The sequence below is a fragment of the Gallus gallus genome, chromosome 8 (assembly GCF_016699485.2).
Source record: "Gallus gallus isolate bGalGal1 chromosome 8, bGalGal1.mat.broiler.GRCg7b, whole genome shotgun sequence".
Classification (NCBI taxonomy): Eukaryota; Metazoa; Chordata; class Aves; order Galliformes; family Phasianidae; genus Gallus; species Gallus gallus.
The window spans coordinates 4,031,987-4,057,191 of record NC_052539.1 but is presented as its reverse complement, the minus strand read 5'-3'; the positions used below and the strand labels follow the sequence as shown (position 1 = coordinate 4,057,191).

At 42.6% G+C, this 25,205-nt stretch overlaps 1 protein-coding gene across 7 annotated transcripts in view; it reads left to right on the top strand.

Annotated features, from left to right (window-relative positions):
* MTA1 (metastasis associated 1) overlaps nucleotides 1-25,205 on the top strand; it is a 66,318-nt gene that overhangs the window by 24,151 nt on the left and 16,962 nt on the right. For 4 of the 7 annotated variants that reach the window (NM_001012953.2, XM_015290319.4, XM_015290318.4 and 1 more), the window contains exons 6-17: nucleotides 443-560; nucleotides 2,072-2,174; nucleotides 4,016-4,115; nucleotides 5,477-5,665; nucleotides 6,728-6,802; nucleotides 12,843-12,901; nucleotides 17,903-18,018; nucleotides 18,809-18,960; nucleotides 20,506-20,695; nucleotides 21,078-21,167; nucleotides 22,430-22,582; nucleotides 23,762-23,797. In NM_001012953.2, coding sequence (NP_001012971.2) covers nucleotides 443-560; nucleotides 2,072-2,174; nucleotides 4,016-4,115; nucleotides 5,477-5,665; nucleotides 6,728-6,802; nucleotides 12,843-12,901; nucleotides 17,903-18,018; nucleotides 18,809-18,960; nucleotides 20,506-20,695; nucleotides 21,078-21,167; nucleotides 22,430-22,582; nucleotides 23,762-23,797 — 1,381 coding nt within the window. Of the gene's footprint in view, nucleotides 1-442; nucleotides 561-2,071; nucleotides 2,175-4,015; nucleotides 4,116-5,476; nucleotides 5,666-6,727; nucleotides 6,803-12,842; nucleotides 12,902-17,902; nucleotides 18,019-18,808; nucleotides 18,961-20,505; nucleotides 20,696-21,077; nucleotides 21,168-22,429; nucleotides 22,583-23,761; nucleotides 23,798-25,205 lie in introns of those variants that run through there. The other 3 variants (XM_015290320.4, XM_040704721.2, XM_015290322.4) reach the window with 2 other exon arrangements.

Here is a 25,205-nt window from a genome sequence, read left to right as displayed (position 1 = left end):
GACATTCTCATTCTGGTATGACTTCTTGCTTTAATCGTTCATGCTTACCCAGGTGACAGAAGCCAAGCAGCTTTTTTTTAGCCTTTTTCTCATCTACTTGAGCAAAAGCAACAAATTAATGTATTACCACCTGCAGCTAGCTGCTGCTGCTGCCAAATCTGCTTCCCTTTGCCCAATAAGCAGCAGAAGAAAGACAGCAATTCAATCAATCTTAAGTGATGAGGGGAAACAGGTTGGTCAGCAGCGTGTCCCTGAGACAAGGAAGGCCACATCCTGATATTTATTAGGAGAGTGCTGAGAAGGGAGCTGTTAATTAGTTTGTTTTTACTTGCTATGAGTAGACTGGGTGAGCAAACTTAGCGTAAAAGCTTTCTACTATATATACTGTGCTAAAAATACTAAGCCGGTAATACTTTATTTTCTGTTTTTGTTTTATTTTTAGGATTTCTTCTTCTATTCACTAGTATATGATCCTCAACAAAAGACTCTACTTGCTGATAAAGGAGAAATTCGAGTTGGAAACAGATACCAGGCAGATATAACGGACTTATTAAAAGAGGGTAATTTCCATAATTTAAGTTGTCAGGAGGCCATGTGGAATGCAGCCACTTCTATGTATGTAGCCTGTGTGGGAGACAGAGGTTCCTACCACCATGTCAAGTGTGCACCACTGGCTTGGTTTGTTAGGGACTGAAGCAGTTGCCCACTGCATGCAATTAGTTGTGTCTCAAAATAGGCTTTAAGCGGGCATTTGTCCAAATCATAAAAGTTGTTGAAACAAATTGAATTAATTGGCTCTCTCAGAGCTTGCACTCATTTTAAGAGATTTCAGAATTTTCATGGGAAGCACAGATTTCCATCACATCTGTATAACCTTTGTGTTTTTAATCAAGCCTCGCTTCCGTGTCAGAGCCACTCCCAAATTATTGCCAATTAAATGCTGTCTCCCCACATCAATTTGCCCATTATTACTGGATGCCTTTTCCTCAGAGCCCCCTGCCCGTCTGCTGCTGTTGGCTGCCAGCCTAGACTTCTCACCTGCAGAGCAGGCAGGAAGCGTTTGCTGCCTCGAGCACATTGTGAGACCTCAGCCTGCCCTGCTCGTGAAGCACGAGGACGCATGCCCAGGAAAAGGGGCTGTTAGTTAACAGATACCAGCTTCACACTTGTCCTTTCACTGCAGTGGGTGGAAGAACTCTTGTCTGAGACCTGTGAAGGGCTCAGGCTGATCTGTTGATGTTCTCAGAGAGCTGGTGTTATGAGCCATGTTGGAAGGGGCTCTACCAAACTCCCCAGGCAGAGATGTGAAAGCAGTGAGGTACCTCGCTCTCTACTTCAGAGCTTTGCACATGTGCAGATACTGTTAGGTTAATGTTAGAACAGGCCAACAAATTGGTCAGGTCTCTTGTTTAATTTGTCTGTGGTATTTATTCGGCAGCTGGGCTAGCCTCCTAAGTGAGGATGAACTAATTTGAAAGGCATTCTCTTCCTTCAGCCAGCCAACATGGGAATTCAGGGAAGGATAATCTCCAGATGTTTCAAAAGGGGTTTAAAAAAAGAAGGAAAAAAAGAGGTTCAGTAGCTCCTGTATTTTTTCCTGGATATTTTGGTTTGTATAGGGTTGGGAGAATAGAAGTAAGAGAACCTGATGCTATGATTTGCCCCTTAGAAAGCAGCTGGTGCAAACAGGACCAGCTACCCTTTGCCTGCTCAGAGCAGCTGGGAGTGTGCCTGCTTTCCTGGAACTGCTGCGAGGTGGAGGTGAAGGAGAGAGAATGTGGGGAGGAGGCTGGAGAGAGGAGGCTAGTTTGGGGAGGGACACGCTCTGTTTCCCATTGCTTGTGCCATTAGATATCAGCTCTTCAGCATCCGGTGGCCTAATTTGGATGAGTTGGTTTGCTGCATCTGTCAAGCTGAAATTGTCACAGCCAAAGGGGTGGATGAAATTTTCACTGTCGGGCAGAGTATCTGAGTTGATTTGGTGGTTAAATTATTGTGAGAGACAAAATCAGGGAAGTAATTCCATTTCAAAACAGCCATGCTGAGCATTTCTAACTTGTTTTTCAACCAGGTGAGGATGATGGAAGAGATCAGTCAAAACTTGAAACAAAAGTTTGGGAAGCCTTTAACCCGCTAGTAGACAAGCAGATAGACCAGTTCTTGGTGGTAGCACGGTAAGAGCAATTTACCACTTCTTTGAATAAGATTTTATTAACTCATCTTTTCTAAGCATTTAGTTTTGTGTGTGTGTGTGTGTGTGTGTGTTCTTTTTGCTTTACTGGTTTGAGTGCTGGCTCGGTTGCTTGACTCGCGTTTCATTTCATCTCACTGCTGGTGATTATGCCATCCAGGAAACTGTCACCTTCAGCTTTGTATTGGTTCAGTAGGTCGTGATAAACTTGCATATGGTGTTCTTTCTCTTGGCCTCCAGCATTGTGGGTCAACGGGAATAGGAGACGTTACTTTTGGAGCAGCCCTTGTACTTAAACAGATGCACACAGGGAAATGGCTGAAAGCAGGGAGAAGATAATCTCTACCGGTGGTGCAGTAGAAGAGATGGAGAAAGCTGGAATATCTCCAGCAGAGGATTCCTGCTGCCTATGGGACCCTTCAACAAAGAGCTCATTGGATGGGCTGACTTCCAGCAGCACTGATTCACAGTGGCACTCAGCCACGCGTTGCTGTGGTCTTGGTGTCAGGAGCACTCAGTAGGAAACCAGAGGGTGGAAGTGCCTCGTTGATGGGAGTTTTGCATGTGGGTTGGTTTAGAGTGACCACAGAGCTGCTCTGTGATGGCAGTTTCCACCTTGTGTAGGCTTTTTGGTTGTGAAGCTGCTTCTAGCAGTTCTGACCGTTTTCTGCTGCCTGCTTGGCTTGCCAATAGAGCCAGGTGAGGCTGCCTGCTGGAAAAAGTCCCTGAAAAGATCAGTATAAAGAGTGCTTCTACCCAGAATCAGCAAAGTTGATCCAGTTTCTAGTTAGGCACCACAAAAAAAAAATGAAGTATCAGTTCTGCAAGCAGGGGAGCTGTGAAGCAGGGACAAGGATGAGTGAGTAGGAGGCTGGGAGAGGGTGAAGTGTGAATGCACCAAAGCCTGGCAGGGGTGGCTTTGGCTTCTGACCAAAATCAGATATTTGATGGATTACTGCCTAAGTATTTACCTTTTTTTCTTCTATGCGCTCAGCTAGTCAACCAGTCTGGGGAAATGAACAGAGTGAGGGGGTGTTGGGGAGAAGAATTGATTTTTTTTTTTATTGTTGTTGTAATTTCTCAGAGTTCAGCTCCAGTTCACTGTGCGGGAACGTTCCCAACTCTGTGCTGCAACAGCCAGCCAGGGGAGTGGGAATTACTGGAACCAATGTTCCTGTTGTAGAGTTCTCCAGCTCATTTCTTTAGGGGTAAAATGAGGAGCCTGGGAATTGTGGCCTTGCAAACAGGAGTGGCTGGCATTGGGAACCATTTGAGAGCTGCTATCCTTTTACACAGTCTATTTATACTTTAAATACACTTTTTAATATGTTACAGTACATATAATAAATACGTGTTTACAGCGTTATACTATGTCATACTTTTTCTGCAGCTTTTGAAAAGGATAGTTACTGCATTCTTTTTTTCCAGACATGTTTTGGCATCTGTTGTACCTTTGGACAGTGCAGCACTGCTCAGGCTGCTGTTCATAAAGGTCACTTGTGATCGCTCTCTTTTAAAGCTTAATTCAAAAGTTTATGTCGAGAGGCAGAGGATGAGATGGTTCAAAACAGCCCATTTGTGATCTTGGAGTGCTCCACTGTTCTCCTGCCCAAGCCTATTTGGTCACATAAACTGTGCACAGTCAAGCATTCGTAATAACAAACCACATCCGAAGAGAACGGTCCCTGGCTCAGAAGTAGTGCCAAGACATGTAATCTTGTTACTGAGAAGTGAAGTCTGCTGATCTCAAAAAATGTTGGTTGGGTGTTGATGTTTATGCTCGCTCTGCATGCAGAGTTAACGCTCCGTTGTTATTCCTTTCAGGTCCGTTGGTACATTTGCCCGAGCACTAGATTGCAGTAGTTCTGTCAGACAGCCAAGTTTGCACATGAGTGCTGCAGCAGCCTCTAGGGACATCACACTGGTAAGGTTTTTAAGTGGGCCTTCGGTTATTGAGAGATGTAAGATAATTCACCTCCTCAATAACAGTTGGCAAAGGGAAAGGGGCAGATGGACCGTAATTGTGGCCTGCTGTGAACCAGATCCTGTCTTTGTAAAGGAGCCCTTTATTTACGTTGAAGGAACTTTTTCTGGCTTTGTGCCTCCTTATGTTCCATCATGGGTAACTCAGAATTTTTATTTCTTTAATGTTCTGACCATGCTTCACAGCCCATCTCTTACATAGGCTTAGTGAGTAATGGTCTTAAAAAGAATCCATATAATATCTGCTTGTCTGCAGTATTATAGTGCCAAAATACCCCTTACCACTTCCCCAACTGCCACTGCCATCCTTGGGCAAAATTGTCTGGGGGGGGAAGAGTTTGTGGTCAGATAAGAAATTTCAGTTGATGGAGTTCTGAGCTTTGTTTTAAAGCACCGAAGGAGTGGTGAAACTGTGAATATTTTGTAATTGTAAAGGATTCTTAATAGAGAGGAAAGGGAAAACTGGAATTTCTGTGCTAGGAGGAGTTGAGCATAAGTGTGAATAAAACTTACAAAGTCTCCAGAGTGCAGTTATCAAAATCTCACCTCATAACTGGTATAATATGAAATCATTTGTAGAACAAACTCCAGGATAAAACACTGTAGGTTGATTATGCATGTGCACAAAACTCTGGTAAATGGAAAACAAGTAACATGCTGAGTAAAACGACAGAAATGAAGCCCAGCTTTCATTTCCAATACCAATTCCTTCCTCTCGGTGTGTTCTCCCCTCTTATAAATCACAAGTCACCATCAGTTGTAGCTCAGCTTTCTGATGAATAACTGCTCACTCTTGGGAGTAATTCTTCCTACTCAGCTATTATATGTGACTTAAATCCTTTTTGGGGGTTGTGACATTTGGGGCATGTGTGTGTGCTTAAATATTTGGTTTTATATGCAAGTTGTGAGGATTATTTGACAAAAGAAGTGCATGGCTAAGTTTATTGGAAAGTACGCCCTCAGACCTCTATCTTCATGCTCCATCTGGTGAGTGGAGCTCTCTCCCCTGCATTTTCTTAACAGTAGTGCTGCAGTGGCGGTGCTGGGGATTAGCTAAAGTAGGAATTACTCTCGTGCAGATGCTCACGTTCCAAAAATCCCACTATTTTTAGTGAACATAAGACTTGTACACTGAAAATTATCTCAAATCTGGGGTTGGAGCAAGTATTTACTGACTTGGTGCAGATACACTGCATCCACAGATATCACTGCATGGTTTCTGTTACTGCTGTTCAATTGCTAAGTGTTTTTCCTGCTGGATGCTTGCTCTTACATTTATCTCTCTCTTTTACAACCATGTAGTTCCATGCTATGGACACTTTGCACAAAAATGTCTACGACATTTCCAAGGCGATCTCTGCGCTTGTGCCACAAGGTGGGCCAGTCCTGTGCAGAGATGAGATGGAGGAGTGGTCTGCTTCAGAGGCAAACCTCTTTGAGGAAGCACTAGAAAAATATGGAAAAGATTTCACTGACATTCAGCAAGATTTTGTAAGTATATAAAGTGGGGGCCTGCATGACGAGGCTGATTCTGATCAGGGACTGAACTGGTTTACTGCTTGTCTGAACTGAGTTGTTTTTCTTCATTTTGAAGGAGAGGGCTTTGAACTGATGGATGACTTGCAGTAAACCAGGGGAAGACAGACCTCATACTGAAGACAGCCTGCTGTACAGTCACAATTTCAAATCATTGATGATAGATTTTTTTTCCTCCAGGGATGTTAATTTAAAATAGTCTGCTTGACTACAACAGAGTGGATATAGGAAGGCCTAACTGCTGTAGAGTAACTTGTTTGAAAGAATACTGAGCCTTCTGAAACATGGAAATGTAGTCACTTTTATATTATCTCAATAAATGGTCCTCTGAAAGATTGAGAAAGGAATCTTGGGCATCTGTGGGAAGCGTCCTGTAGTTTGGCCAAATCTCCTCCATAGGTATTCAGCCAGCAGATTGAATGGAGCACTGTAGGAGAGCCAAGTTGCACTGTATCACTGTTCAACTCCTCAGAACAAAACAAGTAGTGTCAGTGTTGCTTGTCCTGTGCTCTAATCTTTGAGATGAACGGACTTGGAAGCCACACAACACTCTATAGTCCTGCTGAAAGCCTCTTGCTTTTCATGCAGAGAACAGAGCTGTCATGATGTGTTTCTGTTAGTAGTTATCTTTTTACTTAATTTTTTTTTAAGGACCTGCTCCATAGAAGTTGTGCAAAACAGAGCTGTATGACTGTCATGATGATTCTTAAGCTCAAGTTTTTGCTGCTCAAAGCAGCAAGGCTGCCTTCCATGTTGACTCTGTTGAATGGTTTACTGTGAAGCCAATGCAGCATGAAGATTTACCTGTAACCTGCTCTGCTTCTACACTGAAAGCACTATTGTTTGAAAGGTTTAACGTGGGTGCCTCCTTAGTTAATGTCTGAATCTCCTATCCTTTTTGCTAGCAGGGTAATTGCAAACTCTGTTACAAACTGTCTGCCAGAGGAATTCTGTGAATTTTGGTGAGGTTGCATCCAGCTTCCTGCAATGACTGTTGCTTTTCCTTTATGTCCCTAGCTCCCATGGAAATCCTTAACAAGCATAATAGAGTATTACTATATGTGGAAAACTACAGACAGATACGTTCAGCAGGTAAGAAAGTCAGAATCACCTCTTGCATTCCAAGAGAAGCTGTTTTACTTGCCACTGAAGCCAAACATTGCTGCTTCATTCTTCTTTGTGGAGTTCAGGCTTTCCAATAGATGGATTCTGTAATCATGCGAAGTGCCAATCTCTTATCATTAAAGTCATCAGCCATCCTGTAGACATGTGAAAGCTCTGAGCCAACTAAAGTAGCAGCAAACATTTAAAAATGTCAAAGCCATGTGTTTATATCTGCTTTGGAATGAAATAGCTTGAGGAATTGTATCCAGTTAATCTCTGCCTGTAACCAACGTCAAGGTCAGCAGTAACTTCAGGCTGGGGCTTTTATGGGGGCAGTAGTTCATGTACCACCACTATCGTTATTCCCCTCTACTACCTCCCCATGACTTTGATTGCAGCTGCACGGAGTCCTTCACGTAAGTACTGCAAGGTGTTTGGATAGCTTTGGTGGCTCAAATTCCCAGACTCCTTATACTTGAGAAGCAACTTGGGCTGATGTTTACAGCCATTTTTATCTCCTCCTTGTTTAAATACAAAGGCTGCTTGGTACCTTGTGTAACGAAAGTATGATGCAAGAAGTATGTAAAAAGTTGTAGAATACCAATAGCTGAAAAATACTTAGAATATTTCATAGGAAAACTAATTAAAAGGGAGAAATACATCATGAATTGTTAATGGTAATTGTCAGTGTAATGTTTAGGCACCTATTTAAAGCATTAGAAAACGTGTAGTTATGGAAACATCCCACCTTAACGTGCTTCATTAGATATTCAGCCTAGGATAAAGACTGGATGCCTGGGGCATTGACCAGTATTTGGCACGTGCTAGATTTGGCTGTCAAGATCTGCAGTGCAATTTTTTTTGCCATTCTCTTTGTGATTGGGGCACTTCAAACTATGAAGGGTTCCTCAGGGCACATCAGAACCCTTTTTGAATAAATTCTGTATTGCAGTTTTTTTTGTTTATTATATTAAGCAGAGTTAATGCTTGCATCCTCATTCTCATATTTTCCTGAATTCATTCCTTGATAGAAGCTTTTCTTCCCTATAAAGGAAAAGCATGGTAGGAAAGTGAGACCATGGTAGAAGCTTGTGCAGTGGTGAAAAAATGTGCCAAAGCAGCAGTTGCATTCTTCTGCTTTTTCCACTTTCTTGAGCCTTCCTATTACAAAGACAAAATTGCAGAGGGGGTAGCTGCATGAAAGAGTTTGATTATTTGTTCTTGCAGCAATAAAATAGTAATTAAAGGAGTGCTGCAGTTGCTTGTATTGTTTTGCTGCATTCTTCTGCAGTGAGTTTTCTACTGTGGTTGTGCTGTTGTACCTCACGTGTGCTGCCCAGCAAAGTACCAGGGAGTGGGATTTGGGGAAAACTTCCAATTAGAGGCTGTGCACTTGAGACACAACGTGAGTATAAGCTGAACAGGTAGAAATTGCACAACAGAGATACCACATCCATTAGGTCTGAACTGAGCTGAAGACCTCGTCTCAAATTCCCAGACTGTACAAGCAAATAATATAATAAACATTTATAAAAAGCCTGGGAGAGCTGTCTGTATATAACCACAAATAAAGCATAGGAAGTTTTAGTTGGAATAATGGTGCATTGCATTTGGTATGTTCAAATTCTTTCACAAAGCACAACTCTCAACACCATTTTTTTTTTCCCCAGTGTTTTGTCTGTGTCCATTCCTTCCTTAGTCTAATAGCACAGAGTGGTTCTGGGGTTTACAGCACTTTGGTACGTGAGATATTGAAAATGTGCTACCTAAGGATATGGCAGCTGTGTATCGTGAGGTGTTTCGCTTTCACTTGGCCTCTTTTTAAGGGGGTGATGAATTTATCTTTCAAGTCCATGTGTTATTGCCCCACTCACAACTGCTAACTTGCTCATTCTTGTAGGTTCTTCCATTCTTAGAAGCATTAAACTGTCTGTTTTTGAGAGTTGCACAGCTTCATTGGGAAGGCTTTGTCACATGTAGACTGCCTGCTTTGAAAACCAGTTACTGAGAACTGTTGGCTTTCTTCTCTATTTCCCTTGAGAATTTCTTGGAGCAAGAAAGAACTCTGTCATATCCCTGAAGAAAAATCTTACCTGTGCCATTAAGGAAGCTGAATTTTGAGTGGACTTGAGCAGAAAAACTCTTCTCAGGACTGAGCAAGAAGTAAAGCACGAAGCCCTGTGCAAGCTTAAAACTAGAGCTCCTGTAGTCAGAATACTCTGAAAATAAGTAACACAGGATGCTACTGGTTGAAGTACTAACGTGCAGAAACGTTTGTGTTTATGTGGAGGGGAAGGAAAGGGCTGCTTGGTACACCTGGGAGGGGAAGGTTTGAGCAGACATCCACTCTCCTGTGGACTACTTTCAGGAGCAATCTGAAAGCTCCTTAAGAGTTGTGTGGTGTTTGGGCATGACCGTTATCATTCCAAGTGCAAGTCAAGTTCATAAGTAGTTGTGTGTTCCAGGATGATGTTTTTGTTTGTTTGTTTGAAGATCTTTAATGCTATTTTGTGTATCATGAGGGGAAGTCTTGTAAACTTCCATGTGTAATGCTCTCCAGCTTTTTGAGAGTGAAAGACTTCAGTCTTGCTTACTGCAATTTCATGTGCTTGAGGAACATGAAACTTCAAGAGGGAGCTCAAACATCACAAACTCCTGCTCTGTTCTCTTTTTATTACGTGGAAGTGCTATTCAAGTGCTGCACAGCAGAGATTAAGTAGGAGAAAAAGACAGAACTGGTTTGAAGCCATGTGGAGATGGAAAAGCAAATGTGTAAAGGAGGAGATGGAGAAAATGAAAGCGCCAGTAAATTTGACGTGAGGCAGGGGTAGCTCTGGTAGATCTTGATGCAGATAGATAACACCTTTATTGAGGGAGACTAACCTTTGTACCTAGGCAAGAGCTCTGAGCGACATCTTAATGTACTACGTGCTAGCAAAGTAGAAGTAACATCAGAGAAATGCTTTTCCACATACGTAGGACATGCTATCACCAAACACCTCCTATTAATCCTACAGTATCCTGGAACTGGGCTAGTTTTGGCAAGCAATTAACCGACTGGAGGTACTGCACATCAGTGCTGGAGGAGCTCTGGCAGCTGGAAGCACTTCTGCCAAACGCATCATGTCCTAATTACCTCCCCCTGCCTCCCAGCAGTGCTCCTGTGCTCAGGGAACAGAGGGGGAAAGATGCAAAACTTGGATACTCCTAAATCCAGAAAGCACAGGCTCGAGAACATTCTTTTCTAATGTGAAAATATGATGAGGATGTGCTTAAGATAGGTGGACATGCGTATGTAACTTAGAGATACAAGATCTCATTTGTGCCAAGCCTCTAGAAGAAGTTACAAACAGGATTCTTTTGTGGATGGGAATGTTCAGGCACAAATCCATTCCTAACAGGCAAAAGGGCCCAGCAGAGCACTTCTCCATGGGGAGATCATTCTTGTACCTCCTGCTGTCAGTCACTGCCAGAGAGCGGAGGCTCCTGAGGTCTGCACTATTGGTCACCCACAGCTACAAACGCTAAGTGCAGAACCAACCTTTCCATATCCAGCTCATTGTAGGGCCTTCTGGAAGCCTTCAGGTGTCCTGGTACACTAGACTGTAATAAAGGCATGTGCTATATGAAACGTTTGGCCTTGATCTCAAGGCAGTTGAGGGTATTGCTGAGGGCCCAGGTGACCTGCTGGTAGCTCAGAGCTTGCACCGTGGTCATTAGTCACAAACCAGATCTGGTGTGAGGTTACCATTCATCATCCCTTCCTTTAAACGTTGCTTAACGGGCTAAATTAACCATGTCTCCAAGGCAAATGACTTTAGATTGCAGATAGCAAAATAATTCTGCTATTGGTAATGCTTTGTGCTTGCATGAAGCTTTTCCATTCATAGATTTCCAAAACTGTCACAACATAATGACTCTAGCCAGTGCCCTTGGGAGCTTTAGTCAAGAATACTGCAGCTTCCCCTTCCCTCCCCTTCAATTTCCAGTAGAAATCTAGTGGAAATGTACAAGTCAGAACAAACGAGTTCTGTACCAGTGGAAGTTCCCTGAATTTCCTTCTTTGCCCTCAAGGAAATGTGATTCTTGTACAAAGTTCATCAAGCAGTAATGGAAGTGTTTATCAGCACTTGATGTTAGGCTTCCTTGACATCCTCATTCTTTGATTTTTTAAGATGGGTTGACTTTTATTTGCTGGAAAAGGGAAAGGGAATTCTTTCAGAGCCCAGAGAGCTTCAGTGGGGGACTGTCAGGCTGTCAAATGGAGAACATGCTTCAGGCTGCCCCTCTGGTCAAAGCAAGCTTTGTGCTTACTGGAAGCTTTTACTTAATTGTTTTTGCACGTGACCATCATGTCCCTATAAAAAGAATTTATATATTCCCACGTGCCACTTTTTTTTTCCACTTCTATTACAGGTTTTTTTGTGCTTATTTCTATGCAGATGCTGACTTTTGCTTTACAGTTATTATTTTCTAAGACTGCGCCTCGAGGCGGTTCATTTTAAAAAAGTAGTAAACAAATCAAACTAATCTGTTTGTCTAGAATATGAGTGAAGCCCCTGGCAAACACTGCCCTGCTGGTTTGTCTGGAAAGCATTCTCAGGGCTTTATGCAGACTGCTGTTACTGGCTTGGGCGTTGAATAGTGTGGGCCTTCGGAAGGGGACTGGGGTTGAAGCCTCCAGAGGTTCCTCTCATGGTATCATAGAATGGCTTGGGTTGGAAGGGACCTCAAGGATCACAAAGCTCCAACCACTCTGCCGCATGCAGGGCCACTAACCTCCACATTTCATACCAGACCGGGCTGCCCAGGGCCCCATCCAGCCTGGCCTTGAACACCTCCAGGGACGGGGCATCTTTCCCCCTAAGTTTATTTAGTTTATGTAGTAAGGAGGACATTTGAACCATAGAACGTCTCTTTATACTGTTTAACGAATGTGAAGGTTTGAGTTTCGAAAGAGGTTCTTGGCCAATTAGCAGAGCTCCTGCTCATTGTCTTCCTCTGCCTCGTTGTTTCTTGTGCCATGTTCCAGAATCATGGATGGAATGGCTGGTTTTTGCCAAGACAAGGCCATGTAAAGAAACAAATGTACTTCTCAGTGTGCTGCCCTGTGCTCTGAAAGGCTATTTATTTCATCTGTGATTTTTCTTGAACGTATCTTTGTTATGTTCCTTAGCATCTTCTGGGAAATACAGTCTTGACCAGGAGCCGCTTGTTTGGTCTGGTTAAACTGGTTTTTTAACCCCTTCCATGTTCTCTGCTACCTGACTGCAGACATTCATGCCTGGAGTTTGTTTCCTTTTTGTCTGCATGGGGGTCAGTCACGCAGCACTTGCCTACAGAAAGCTTTTTGCCTTTAGGAACTGAAACAGATGGGTTGCCCGTGGCTGATATTTAGTGTGAAGTGATTACATACCATAATTACCCAATAGTTTTGTTAGTTCTGTGTCAGTTCTTAGTTAAGCTGGCAGCCTTTAAAGAAAATCTCCAGTTGCGAGTGAGTCAGTTTTTGATCAGTTAAAGTAAGTAAATAAGAGGACCATTGATAGAAAGAGTCTTTTCCTCCAAACTCTTGGAATTCTTTCACCTGTTGAGGAACTATGATGGAGCAGATGTTCTGCTACACCTGCTCCCATCCAGTTGGTGTGTACTACCAAGGAGGACTGATGTGTCGCATCTTCCTCTGCAGGGGAGGAGAAAACAGCGTGGAAGGAACGATGTATGAGTTTGTATTGGAGTGAATGGGAAAGGAAAAATTGTCCTTAGTCATTTGTAGCCTCTCTTTTTTTATTTCTGGTTTTTCACAGCGCTGCATGCATAGGCAATTAATGCCCACAGCTGTTTCAATGTGTATTTTCCTCTTTGAGAAGGACTTTGTAGTAGCTGCTCAGTGAAAGGAACGCTTACCTGTTTGTTAATAAGTGCTTGTGTTTTTACAGGTGCATTATATGACTCCAGGTAGAAAAGTCCTTCTTTTGCTTTTTCTTTCCCTAACCTTTTTCTGATGTTTTTTTTTTTCTCTTCAAAGAAACGATTGAAAGCAGCAGAAGCAGAAAGCAAGCTAAAACAAGTGTATATACCCAACTAGTAAGTATCTTTATTGTTTTGTTCTTTTTTATTTCATTGTATCTGGAGTAGTAGTTTCCATGGCCTGTCATTGTTATATATTAGCTTTAATTATATAATGAGAGCCACAGTCGAACAAACAATGTCAGAGAATTACTAAATTAGGTTACCAATATAATGAGCCTTCTGCTGACGCTTAAATAGGCTTGAGTTCCTTTTTATTTTAGCTGAGTTAATGCTAAACACCCAGATGCTAATAAACAACTCGGAGCCCTGTGGAAGAGAAGATGATAGCTGTGGTATTTCAAAGCTGGCGAGAACAAAGCAGCACTCCTCCCAGCATGCCTGTGCTGCTGCTCTGAGCATACAAAGGGCTGAGCTGTTCCCACGAGCTGACCTCCTGCTTCTGGAGCACAGGGTGTTTCCTCCATGGGTAGCTGAGGGCTTTCCTTCCAGGGCTTTCCTGGTTGTGTTGCTCTGCTGTCACGTTGCTCCTTTTCCTCATATCATATGCTTCCTGAAGCAGCCGTTGCTTGTCTTCTGACTTCTACATTGACTATGCTATTGGGGACTTGCTAGCAGGTCCATACTGTTATGCACAAATAACAGTAACAATTAATTGCATAATCCCAATGCATCTGTCTTCCTTAATTACTGTTAGTATCTCCCATGTGAACTTACCAAAATATAGGTGTAATATTCAGAGTGAAGCCAAACAGAGCTCTTGTCATGCCATTCTTCAACAGTATTGCCTTTTTCCAGAGGGTGTTGCTGTGTATGGGGACACTGCACATCAAATTAAATGTGGACTCAAAATGGGCTAAGCTTGTAAAGCAAAAGCCGTTGCAATTTGGACTGCAAATGCAAAAGGTTATTGCAGATGAGAGGTTGGTAGTATTATGTTGATGTTGGATTGTAATGCATGTAGGTAGGGCTTTGTTTCTGAAAGGTTACGGTGCTTATTCAATAATGACTGTCTGGAGTGGCATCTTGTCCCTCAGCCCTCTATCTCAGCCAGATAATTCTTGTTGCTATCTGGAGAATGCAATCAAATCAGCAACATACCTCTGCTTCAGGACAAGTCTGTCTCTGGTGTCGATTTCCAGTCACAGATCATTTTTATCAGTGTTGTTCCTAAACTTTACATATTAATTGACAAAATGGATTTCAAATTTAGCTCCTCTTTCAATATCCTTTCGTATGTATCAGGAAAAGTATCAGTTGTGTACATGGCAATCCCACCTGAATGCTTCTCCTGCTTTTTTTTTCTCTATTAATACCTGCAAATATGGCAACGTTTTAAGTATTTCTAAAATTTTGGATTATTTCTACTCAAGTTTCATTGCAAGATCTGGCACATGAGGAATATACTGCATCTGCATTGCCTTGTGACCTAGAAGATTATATTCTTGGCTTTTAAAAGCAATACACAGCGTAAGGATCTAGGTATCAACATTATTGATTTGCCCTTATCGTGTTACTGAGCCCATTCCTGTTTCAAGGCTTGAACCATAACGATCTGCTTGTCACCTCCATAATAAATGACTGGATGTAGCCTGTCACAAGACCTATGCTGGAACACATCAGCTGATTGAGTGAAACCTATTCTAGCAATAACTGGAATAAAATTGTTTGCAAGTAGAGGCCCAGAAGGATATCATTTGTCTCTGGCTTACTTCCAGTGATAGGACTTTCATTTGTTCCTGCGATGTTAATAGAAAAATCCAGAGCAAAGGGAAGAAAAATAGCAAGAAAAATAATAGAAGCAGCCTTCAACAGTGATCTGTCATCCTACATGTATGTTATACAGTGAAAGATAAGGGCTCTAAGTGAAGCTTTATAGTTGATATTTTTTAACCTAGGAGTATACTACAAATTTGTAATGTGAGGAACTGAAGCATGGAGAGACTGCATGCTTTGTGTAGAGTCGTTCGTGTGATTGATGTGGGGTTCTCAAGTCCTCAGGCAACACCCTGGATGCTGGACATCAGTTTCTGTGCTCCTCCCAAGGAGAGCCCCCTGGTATTGGGCAGACATCTGTAGTTGATGTGTCTGAACCCAGTGCTTGTGTGTGGGTTTGTGAGGCATCTCTGGGGCTTTGTTGGTGGGAGTGGTGTTAAATAAAGCAGTAGCAGAATCTGAATGCACAGAGAGATTCCATATTCTTCTTTTCATATTCTTGTTCATCTTGCCAGTGTGATGGTGGGATTTGCAGAGCGTTCTTCCAGCCTCAGTTGTTCTTCTGTGTATGACTTCTGTTAAGCCTTTGTGAGAGTCAGACTCTGGTTTTACAGAATCTTATGGGCATCATACGTCCTTGTTACTTGCTTCTGTATGATGGCAGTCTGTTGAGCTGGTGCTTGTGGGGATTAGGACATCTGCAAATCATGAAGGCTAAGGCATGCAATGTTTTGCAGCTTTTCTCTTTTGCTTTAATCCAAACGATATCAGCAGGGGAACAGCAAGGGGAGAACGAAGTGCTGAACACACTTAGAGTCTCCAGTCTCTAAAATGTACTGATGTAAAATGTAAATTCTAACTATATCTGTAGATGTAAGACATTGCACATAGAATGCATTGATTTATCTTGGAATCTCGAAGCACTTCCATGAGCTGGAAATGCTGCCTCACCAACATTGTAAAATAGGGGAATAATATTTCCCTCTGCCTCTTTTTTAATTTAAGCTAATGGGAAATTGGAGGATTAGGTCAAAGCTTTCAATGACTACAAAGGGAGACTGCTTGGCAAGCTGAAGATAATTCCTTTATCTGTTTCTTTGTTATCCTCTGCCTGAGGTGCAGGGCTCTTCTCTTTTCCTTTTTAACGATGCAGAGGTCCATTGCAGCATGGCAAACTTGGAGGTGTAATGCTCTTCTTTCCTTGTAGCTGTTCTAGTTAAGAATGACCTTCAACACTTAGAAAACGAAGGGCTTTTTTCCACAAAAAGCAGATATTTACAGTAACCCGGAGAGCTGTGATGAGAGCTCACCTCTCTTGTATGGACAAGGAATCCAGACCCTTGAATTAGATGCCTAAAGGTAGATGGCGTAAATGTTCCTTACAAAGGATTCAAAACTGATCCTGTTTCTTATATTTGAGCCTTTATTTCTTAATTATTCTGTTGCATCTGGCACCATTTCCCGAGTAACTGGATTTCAGCATTCAGTTTGCTGTTACTTTTAACTGCTAAAGTTTTGTGCCTGTGCTGTTCTGCATGGCTCAGGGTTATCTTTTGTCTGATGATTGCCTTCCCTGCACGTGCTTTCTCATCTCCATCTCTTCAGATTACATTGAGCTGCCCTGCACGGCCCCGCAACCTTTGCTTTGTCATCGCTGTTCCCTCGTAATGGTGCTCCATTGCAGCTGAAATCCAGCTAGGAGGCTCCCACTCTTGATTTAAGAAATGGAAATGATAGTTTACCACCTCATCTGCATTTTTCACTTCAGCTTCATTAATTGCCTAATGATTCATCCAGTTATTCATCTGATTCTCTTGTTAATAGCCGGAGCAGGGTTTGGTGATATCAAACAAGTTTAATTAACAAATGGTCAACAATCAAGAACCTTTTGCTTCTCATCTGCTAGAAACAGCTGCCCCGATGTTGTCACATGCTGTGAAGCTGAAGCTCAGCTCTGGGGCAGAGCGCTTTCTGGTGCCTGTTGCAGCTATGTTGACTGTAGGCTTCCAAAACCCCGACGTGTTTGCAGGTGGGGCTTGCTGGTGAACCACTGGCAAAAGTGGTGCTGCAGCAGATTACTATAGAGACAGTTTCTCCTTGCATATGTGGGTTCCAAAACACTGATTTATTAGGTTGAAAACCAAAGAATATGCCCACTCCCTTCATTTTTCAGGTAAGAGGAGAACATGGGTGAGATGTAATTGGTGTTAGAATTCGGGCTTGCATCCAGAAGCCTGCACCACAGGCTGCGTGCTTTTTGTTGCTTCTATAGGCTGAGCTCCTAACAGCAGCTTGGAGTCCTCGTGGTTTTTCTAAGCTCTCTGTATGCTTCTCCAAACCTTCTCACTCGTCCCATCTTCCTCCCCTTCCCCGAAGTCTGTCCCTGCAGTATTGATTCTCCCTGCTTCTTGTTGCCCCCCTTCCCCCATGCTGAGGTTCTTTTGAATGTCTCCTTTCCTCTCTCTGGCATCTTCTGCAGAGGTTCTGTACTCTTCCACCTGCCCTCCATGCCAAGGTTTTGCTCGCCCTTCCACTTTCAGCTCCTGCCAGTAACTTTATTTTCCTGAGTCAACATCTTCAGCAGCATATAGGGATGAGCAGAGATGATTCAGATGTTGTTATATCAGAATGTATTGACAGATGTTAATGGATTTCTTGCTGAAAGGATGTTAAATATTGGGACTTTTTGCATTTAGAAGAAACCGAAATGCTTCCTGGGAGGAGTGCAGATTATGGATTAAGTCTTGTAAGAAGGTTTATATTCCTTAATGTCTCCGTCTATGTGCTACGTCCAAAGATTTAATTTAAAGTACTGAGTGTTCTCCTGCAAACTGTGCCAACGTGATACAAACTTTTGCAGTAAGACAATGTGGAAATATGTACGTGACAGTTATTTCTAGAGTTATCTTAGCCTCAATAAGGCAAAGGTTGGTCTTTCTCTGCCTACCTCTCCTTCTCCATTCCCTGTGCTGCATCTTGAAGACTTATATAAAATATCTCCACATTGAGGACAGGGAGAGATCTGCAGATAAGGTCTCTCTGCCAGCTGGATTAGAGTGTCTGGGACTGTAATCAGGTTACCTGTCTTGCCCTGGTTGTTTGTAGCTTTTATGTGGTTTGGGTCTCTTAAAAATGGCATCTAACTAATATAATATGGACATTAGAGAGTGTGTGCTCGTGGTTGTCGGATTGCTGGTAAGTACAGCTCCTCTTTATTAAAAGCTACATGATGAAACTTAAATCTTCAATTTCAAACATTTTGAGCCACGGTTTTTCTTAAGTCGCACAGGAAATTACATGCCTTGATTAATGTTTGTCCTCCTTTTTGCTTTGTGTTTTAAGTAACAAGCCAAACCCCAACCAGATCAATGTAAATAATGTCAAACCAGGAGTGGTAAATGGTACTGGAGTACAGGCACAGAACGCGGCAGCAGGACGGGCCTGTGAAAGCTGTTATAGTAAGTGACATGCAAATATGGCACTCGTGCATAGGGAGCAAGTGCTGTGCTGTCAGCAGGAAAGGAAAAGCTGCGTGGTGTGGGCGTGGGTGGCTGAGAAGGCTTTGGAATGGCAGGGGGGGCAAATCTGACATAGCAGCACTTAAGCCAAGTGTTTTTTGAAGTCACTGGTTCTACATTGCTAAGCATAGTTACCGAGTACATAAAGGTGAGTTAGTAAATGTCCTACGCTATTGTGGGTAGCTACTGAGCAGAGATTTCAGTCACCAAGCTGTGAACTTGATCACTTTCCATAACTTTTAGTACATTTCAAAATATGGAATATCTCAGTATTGGATCTGCTGCCTGGTACTTATATACTGAGTTCTAATGCATGTCCTCCTTCACGGACAGCCTTTGGGTTCTGGGACGTGGGACTGTAAGAGTCACAGACTTGTCTTATGTTCTTCCATTGTAAAATTAACGTATGGGGAGTTCACAAAGAGAGTCTCCCATCCTTCCCTGCAGAAACTGTTGTCAACCAGTATGGCAGAATTCAGTTTTGTTGGCAGGAATTTCTCCCATCCTGCTGTGTTTCTTCTGTTTGTGTTTTAACGGGGTTTTGTGTGTAGTTTCAGTGAAATAACAACTTAACACTGGTGATGACTGTAAAGCCATTGTGAGGGTTTTAAGGTCTTTTTGCACTGTCTTTATGATGTGGGCTTTCTTTTGTAATGGTTCTAAAGCAAATAAGCTCTGAAAAGCGCTCCCGTTTAAGGACATATATAATTTCCACCTTTGTTATCTCTAGCCACACAGTCTTACCAGTGGTATTCTTGGGGTCCCCCTAACATGCAGTGTCGCCTCTGTGCATCCTGTTGGACGTACTGGAAGAAATACGGTGGCTTGAAAATGCCAACTCGGTTAGATGGAGAGAGACCAGGACCAAACCGCAATAATTTGGTAGGTATCAGCACAACAGACCGTTTGACAATCTTGGCTGGGAAGCTCGGTGCCGTGATCACTGTTCTTAAATACATAACAACATAAAGAATGCCTTCGACCCCCTTTGTAGTCCTCGGGTTGGGTATTTCATGACATGCAGAAGCTGGCACGTTCACTCGAGCTGTGTGTCATTTGTTGTCAAGTCCCACCCCAAGGAGAAAAAACACTAGCTGATTTGTTTAGCAAACTAGCCATCAAATGCACAGCATAACTTCATGGCAAGAATGGGGATACCAGCCCATGTTTCTAGTAGTCCGTTTCCATGATTTTTGCTGTAGGGGGAGGAGGACTGATCTTGCATAAAGGCATTTGTTATTTCCTGAAAACCGTTCCCTTTCCCGAGGCATTTTCAGAATTAGATATCCCAGATAGCTGGTAGCTTCTTAGAGATCCCATATCTTGTTTTTCTGCTTCCTCCTGTTTTGTTAATTAATCCCCCTCTCTTTTGTATAGTCTTTGGGTAAGCATTTTGAGCTTCTCTTTGCCTGTGGCATTTGGTGAAAGTTTAAGCTCGAAGCATCCTAAGTTGAGTTGATTGGAAAGGGTGTCTGCATCCCTACAGCCTCTGTGGACAGAAGGATAGTGCACACTGCATTCTGTTCTTTGATTCTCTACTAGTTTTGCTCTCACTGCTTTCTTGTTCTGTTTCTCTCCTTTCGTCTCTGTGCTTTCCCAGCTTCTGTTTGCCATCTGAAGTGGCTTAGGTGCAGAGATAACCACCAGCTTTTATCAGCCTTATAGCTCGTCTTAGTTAAAACGTATGTAAATAGTGTGAGAGGGAAAAACCATATTCTTCCCAACCTGGGATTTCCTTATTTTCCCCACCCATAGGTAGGTTTCAAGCAAGGAAATACTGCTTCAATTATCTGGTGGGTTTGCTTTGTTGCTTTTCATGAAAAAGATGCTGCTTTTGCTCTCTGTTGTATATAAATGTCATTCTGTGTTATTCCTTATTGCGTGTAGTGAAGTTCATCCATTGAATTCAGAGTAGGAATTAAAATCCTGCAACTTTGAGACAAAAAATGTCCTTGCGTGCCCTAAATTTGCTTTGGGAGGTGAGTTTGTGATGCAGATTGGCCATACAGCTGCTATTGATTTTCCTTTCCTTCCTACAAATGCTTTGTTGTAAAGAATTTGCATTATGTATCCAGAGGAGCTCTGAGCACCCAATGTTTGAGAGTCTTTTCATGAACTCTGTAAGCACTAAATCATATGACAGCATCCAGCAACTTTTTTAGGACTGGCTTTTGGATCCCTGCTTTACAATCTGGGGCAGCATAGAAGTAAATAAACCCCCGTGGAGAGAAAATGTTTACCTCCATAAACCTCCTTTGAAATATTTTGGAAAAAATAAGACATCAATGGTAAGATTTGGGAAAGGGTGCATAGCTGTGCTGAAAGTCCTTTTGTCTGTAGTGCTGTTTCTTCTCATGTGATATGATATTCTTTATGATATCCTTTCTGCTTTTTAAGGCTCTCTAATCATTATTTCCTTCCTTTTAGAGTCCTCATGGTGTGCCAGTGCGAAACAGTGGAAGCCCCAAGTTTGCTATGAAGACACGACAAGCTTTTTATCTCCATACAACAAAACTGACAAGAATTGCCAGACGTTTATGTCGAGATATCTTACGCCCCTGGCATGCTGCAAGACATCCCTATCTGCCTATTAACAGTGCAGCAATCAAAGCAGAATGTGAGTGGTGATGCAGCTGGGCACCTACTTGCAAAGGGGTTCTTTGAGATTCCTTTGCTATTGGGTTGCAGTTCCTGATACTCTTGCTTGCAGTTAGTCCTCCACAAAGTCTGGCTATACTTGTAGAGTGCTCTACCTGATGGCAAGCTAGACAAATAACTTTTAAAAATTCATGAGTTTGTGTTTGTTTTAAAATGTTCTTGTTTGCTGTTACCTTTGGTGTTCTCCTGCATTTGCATCTTGCTGCTGAGACATGCATGCATGCAACCTGTAAGTGCTTGTTTTGATTGGAAAGCTCTCTCAGAACACCTGAGTTATTCACGTAGCTCTGCTACAGTATCATAATCTTTTTACCCTCTAATTCTTTCTCTTTGTTTTACAGGCACAGCACGTTTACCAGAGGCATCAGAAAACCCATTGCTATTAAAGCAAGTGGTTCGAAAGCCTTTAGAAGCAGTACTCCGGTATTTAGGTATTAAAACAAACCAACAACAACAGAAAACAAACAAGCAAAGAGCCCTACAAGCTAATTCTGCCAACTGTTTGTTTTTCCATTTTATTCTGGATTTAGATGCTTGTTCTGGGTTCAAAAACAAACAAACAACAACAAAAGATGAGAACCTTCCCATGAACTTGTCCTTTTTCCTTCTCCTGTTTAATTTGACAGACCTACTTGCTCAGCAGCCCGTTGGGAGCTTGCTAAGCTCTATTCAGAGCTTTTCTTAAGCGAGGCAGAGGGAAACAGCCCTGTTTGCTGTGTTGTCTGATGCATGCGTGGACAGTTACCCTCTGCTAACACAGGCATGGATGTAATGTTTTGAGAACAACTGGTCAGTCTGTTCTTCCTATTTTCAGGCTGTCTGGAGGCAGCCCAACTGGGTCCACCAGGGAGTATTTCAGATGTTGCACAGTGCTGCTCAGGTTTAGCACAGCTTGTGAAGCACAGCTGCTGGCTGTTCCTGTACTGGAGCTAGACAATGGGGCGTATACATCTATTCATCTGAACTTTGTCTTTTTATTTTCTTTTTCTTTTTTTCGCTGTTTTCTTGATGACTCGGGCTTCTCATCAGCTGATCTCTGATGGAGTACTAAGTAGCTCTGTCATGACATAACAGCTCTGACTACAGATAGTTTTCCCTAGTCCTGTTGGTTGTTACAGATCCCCTTAAGCCGTGTCTTAGGCCATTACAGCAGTCTGACCACAGAAAGCTAGCTTGGACCACTGAACTCTGAAGGACTCTTTCTCAGCCAGAAGGTTGAGTTCAGGCTCGGTGTTCTTAATGGTACTGCTCTGAATCCTCACTTCTTTGACCACTTAAAAATTGTATTTTTACAGACCTTGCTGAACTGGTAAAGTTGTGATTTGTGCAGAGTTTAGGGGTCCTACGTGACTGCCCAAATAACACAGAGCAGTCCAGAAATGATACCCGATTGCTGGAGAATAGCGTTTTGGAAATATATACAAGTGTTCTTGTAAGCAACTCTTATTTTAAGATGATAACATGAAACAGTGGATGTTATGACATCAGCTTTAATATATTTGATAGAAGTGAATTCCTAAATATAATAAAAATGATTTATGTAAACAGCAATCTTCAGTCAAGATTACTGGTGGAGGTAACCTTTGTGTAAGGGAAGATATATTTGTTGCCCTTGAAAGTTTGCAGATTGCTTCCAGCTCTGTAACTTCAGTATCTTCATTAATACAAGCAACTCCTTGCTGTTCCACAACAGAATCTCATCCGTGTCCTCCGAAACCAGACCCTGCAAAGAGCTTATCCAGTTCTCTCAACAATCTGACTCCTGCTAAGTTTACACCTGTCATTAATAATGGATCCCCAACTATACTGGGAAAAAGAAGTTATGAACAACACAATGGAATGGATGGTAAATATTTTTCTGCTGCTTGTCCGTTGCGTGCGTAGGCTCCTTATTCTGTCCTTTCGGTATGCAAGGATATTAAGGCATAAGTTCAGGTTTTTATTCTTAGGGTTGTATTTTCTTTTCCTTCTGCGGAAGTTGCATCTTCCATTTCTAGTGTTGTTTATGGCACATGGTGCATACTGCCTGGGTGGTGCGTACACATAGGTTACTGTGTTAGTGGAACTCTGCCTAGCTTTACCAACCTGGCAAGTGGGACAGGGAAAAAAACTTCCCTTCTCTTTTTATTTATATATATATATATATATATTTGTAATGAGGAGTATGAAGAAAGCCTCAATAGCCATATCCAGTGATATTTCCTTTTACTCGTGAGGTTTGCAGGTTTTTGATTTGTAGGTAGTAGCTGTGTGTTTCCCAGGTGGCTCTGTAAAGTGTGGATCGCCTGGGTTTCAGAAGAGCTCCAGAGGCTGTGTGCCGTTGTGAGAGGCAGGCTGCTGCTTAGGCAGGGCAGGCAGAAGTGCCAGACCTGGTGTGCCACAGATCTGCTCCTGCCTTGCACTTCTGTTGGCACTGAGAACCTCTGATGAGTGGGGGCTGGGCTTCATCTCCCCAAGAGTAAAAGGCGGAGGGAGGTGTTTGAAGTGGGAGGCAAACACAAGATGTTCTGGCATGGATTGCAGGGCTCCTTTCTGAAGAGCTGCTGTTGCCTGAGAGTGCTGGGAAGAGAAAGTGCAGCCTTTTCCTCAGATGATGATAAAAGGGCCTATTGAATTCAAGTGATCTTAACAGAAGTGAAAAGATGGAGGGGTAGCTCTCCTTACAAAGGGAGTGGAACTTTAGCTCTGTAGTGGCTCTGAGCAGGGAGGGAGATCTCTTTTGTCTGCCCAGAAGTGAGCACAAGTTAAGTGACTTACAGATTTTTCCTTGGAGAGAAAACAATTATTGCTTGCTGTGTCTTATTCCTATAGACTTGTGCTGTCATAGTAGAGTAAAATTGCAGTGAAGTTTTGATAGAGCTGAATAGAATCTTCCTTTTTTTTACCTTTAATTTTTAACTTCCTATGATTACAGACATGTGATATCTTACTGTTTGTGTTTTAACATTAAGAACGTATAAAACTGCTGTTGTTCAGGTTGCTGATGTGATATTTTTCTCTTTTCTGTTCACTTGTGCTCTATCAGGCAACATGAAGAAGCGCCTGTTGATGCCTAGCAGGGGTAAGACCTTGAAGCTGCGCTCAGCTTATGCTAGGACAGTGACTTTTAGTTTCATCTGCTGGCTTGTCTGTGCTTTGTGGCTAATGATGCTGTGTGTACATTCTGTGTTGATGTCTGTGTTCTTTGGGTAACCATTTCCACCTGTGGTTATGCTGCTCACCTTCCAAGCTTTCCACGTGCAGATAAGAAATCATACACAACCGTACTGAAGCCGTGAACTGCTGACTAATTTCTCCACTGTGACAGTTTTTAGCAGTTTTGTGGAACTACTGAAAGCTGTGATGGTTAGTTTGAAACTAGCTATTGTTTCACTGTTTGACTTCTAAGAAATCAGAGTTTTGTACATCCTGAACTGCTTTAAATTCACACTGACCGAAAGAAGCAGAAGATGGTATTTGCACCAGGTCCTAGGCTCAAGCCTCTGTCTCTTCTGTTGTTGAGTGGACAGTCTCACCAAGGTGAAGCTGCCTGCATGTTCTTTACTTGCAGTAGAAATTACAGCTCTTTTCTTTTCTTTAATTTCCGTGGGGGAAAAAAACCCAAACCGACCTGTTTTGACTAAAGAACAGTCTTGAAAGCTTTCATCTGGGATAATGCAGAAGATTTTGCTTATCCAAGCTCAAACAAACAGTCAGTTTGGAATAGCTGGGATATACAACGTCAGTGTGAGACAGGCAAACACAAAAACTTAGGTTTAGGCATTAAGTGACCCGCACTGCATGCCCTGATGTTAAGCTTTGTCTGCAATGGCTGAGATAGCAGATGACTGTTACCAATATATATATATATATATATGTGTTTGCATGCAGAAGTGCATGTGGAGAATACAGCAAGGGTGAGGACAGCGATCTTTGTACTGCCCTGCTGTCCTTGGAATCTTGTCCTTTGATACTTTCTTCCTGAGTTTTTAATGTGCTTTTCAGTTTTGGGAAACGTAATAGCACTCTTCCAATTCAGTCAGTCTGGCTTCCTCAGAAGCGTGTCCAGTTAGGAGGGAAGGAGCCGGGCAGTGGCTTGGAATGTCCACAGCTCCTGGTGACTTACGGCCATTTCTGCTGCTCCTTGTTAAATGTCCTCATCAGGAAGGCGAGAGCCAAGTTGCTTAGCGGACAACACACTCCTGAAGGATGGAGGTGTTGAGGCCCAACGGAGGGAAGAAGAGCCCATCCCTTCCCTCTCACTGTCCCTATGGAAAGCACTGGATTTCATACCCAGAGAACATTTGCTTGTTGTAAGCAGAGCACAACTCTAGGGAAGCACTTGCCCAGGCTGCTTAGAATATGTGTTCCTCTGAAGCATACATGAACTTGTGCAGGGGCCACCTCTCAAGTGCCTGCTGCTGTCTGTTCCCAACCAGCCACCAAAAGGCTTGAAGCACCATTTCTTCATGTTACTGCTAGTATGATTC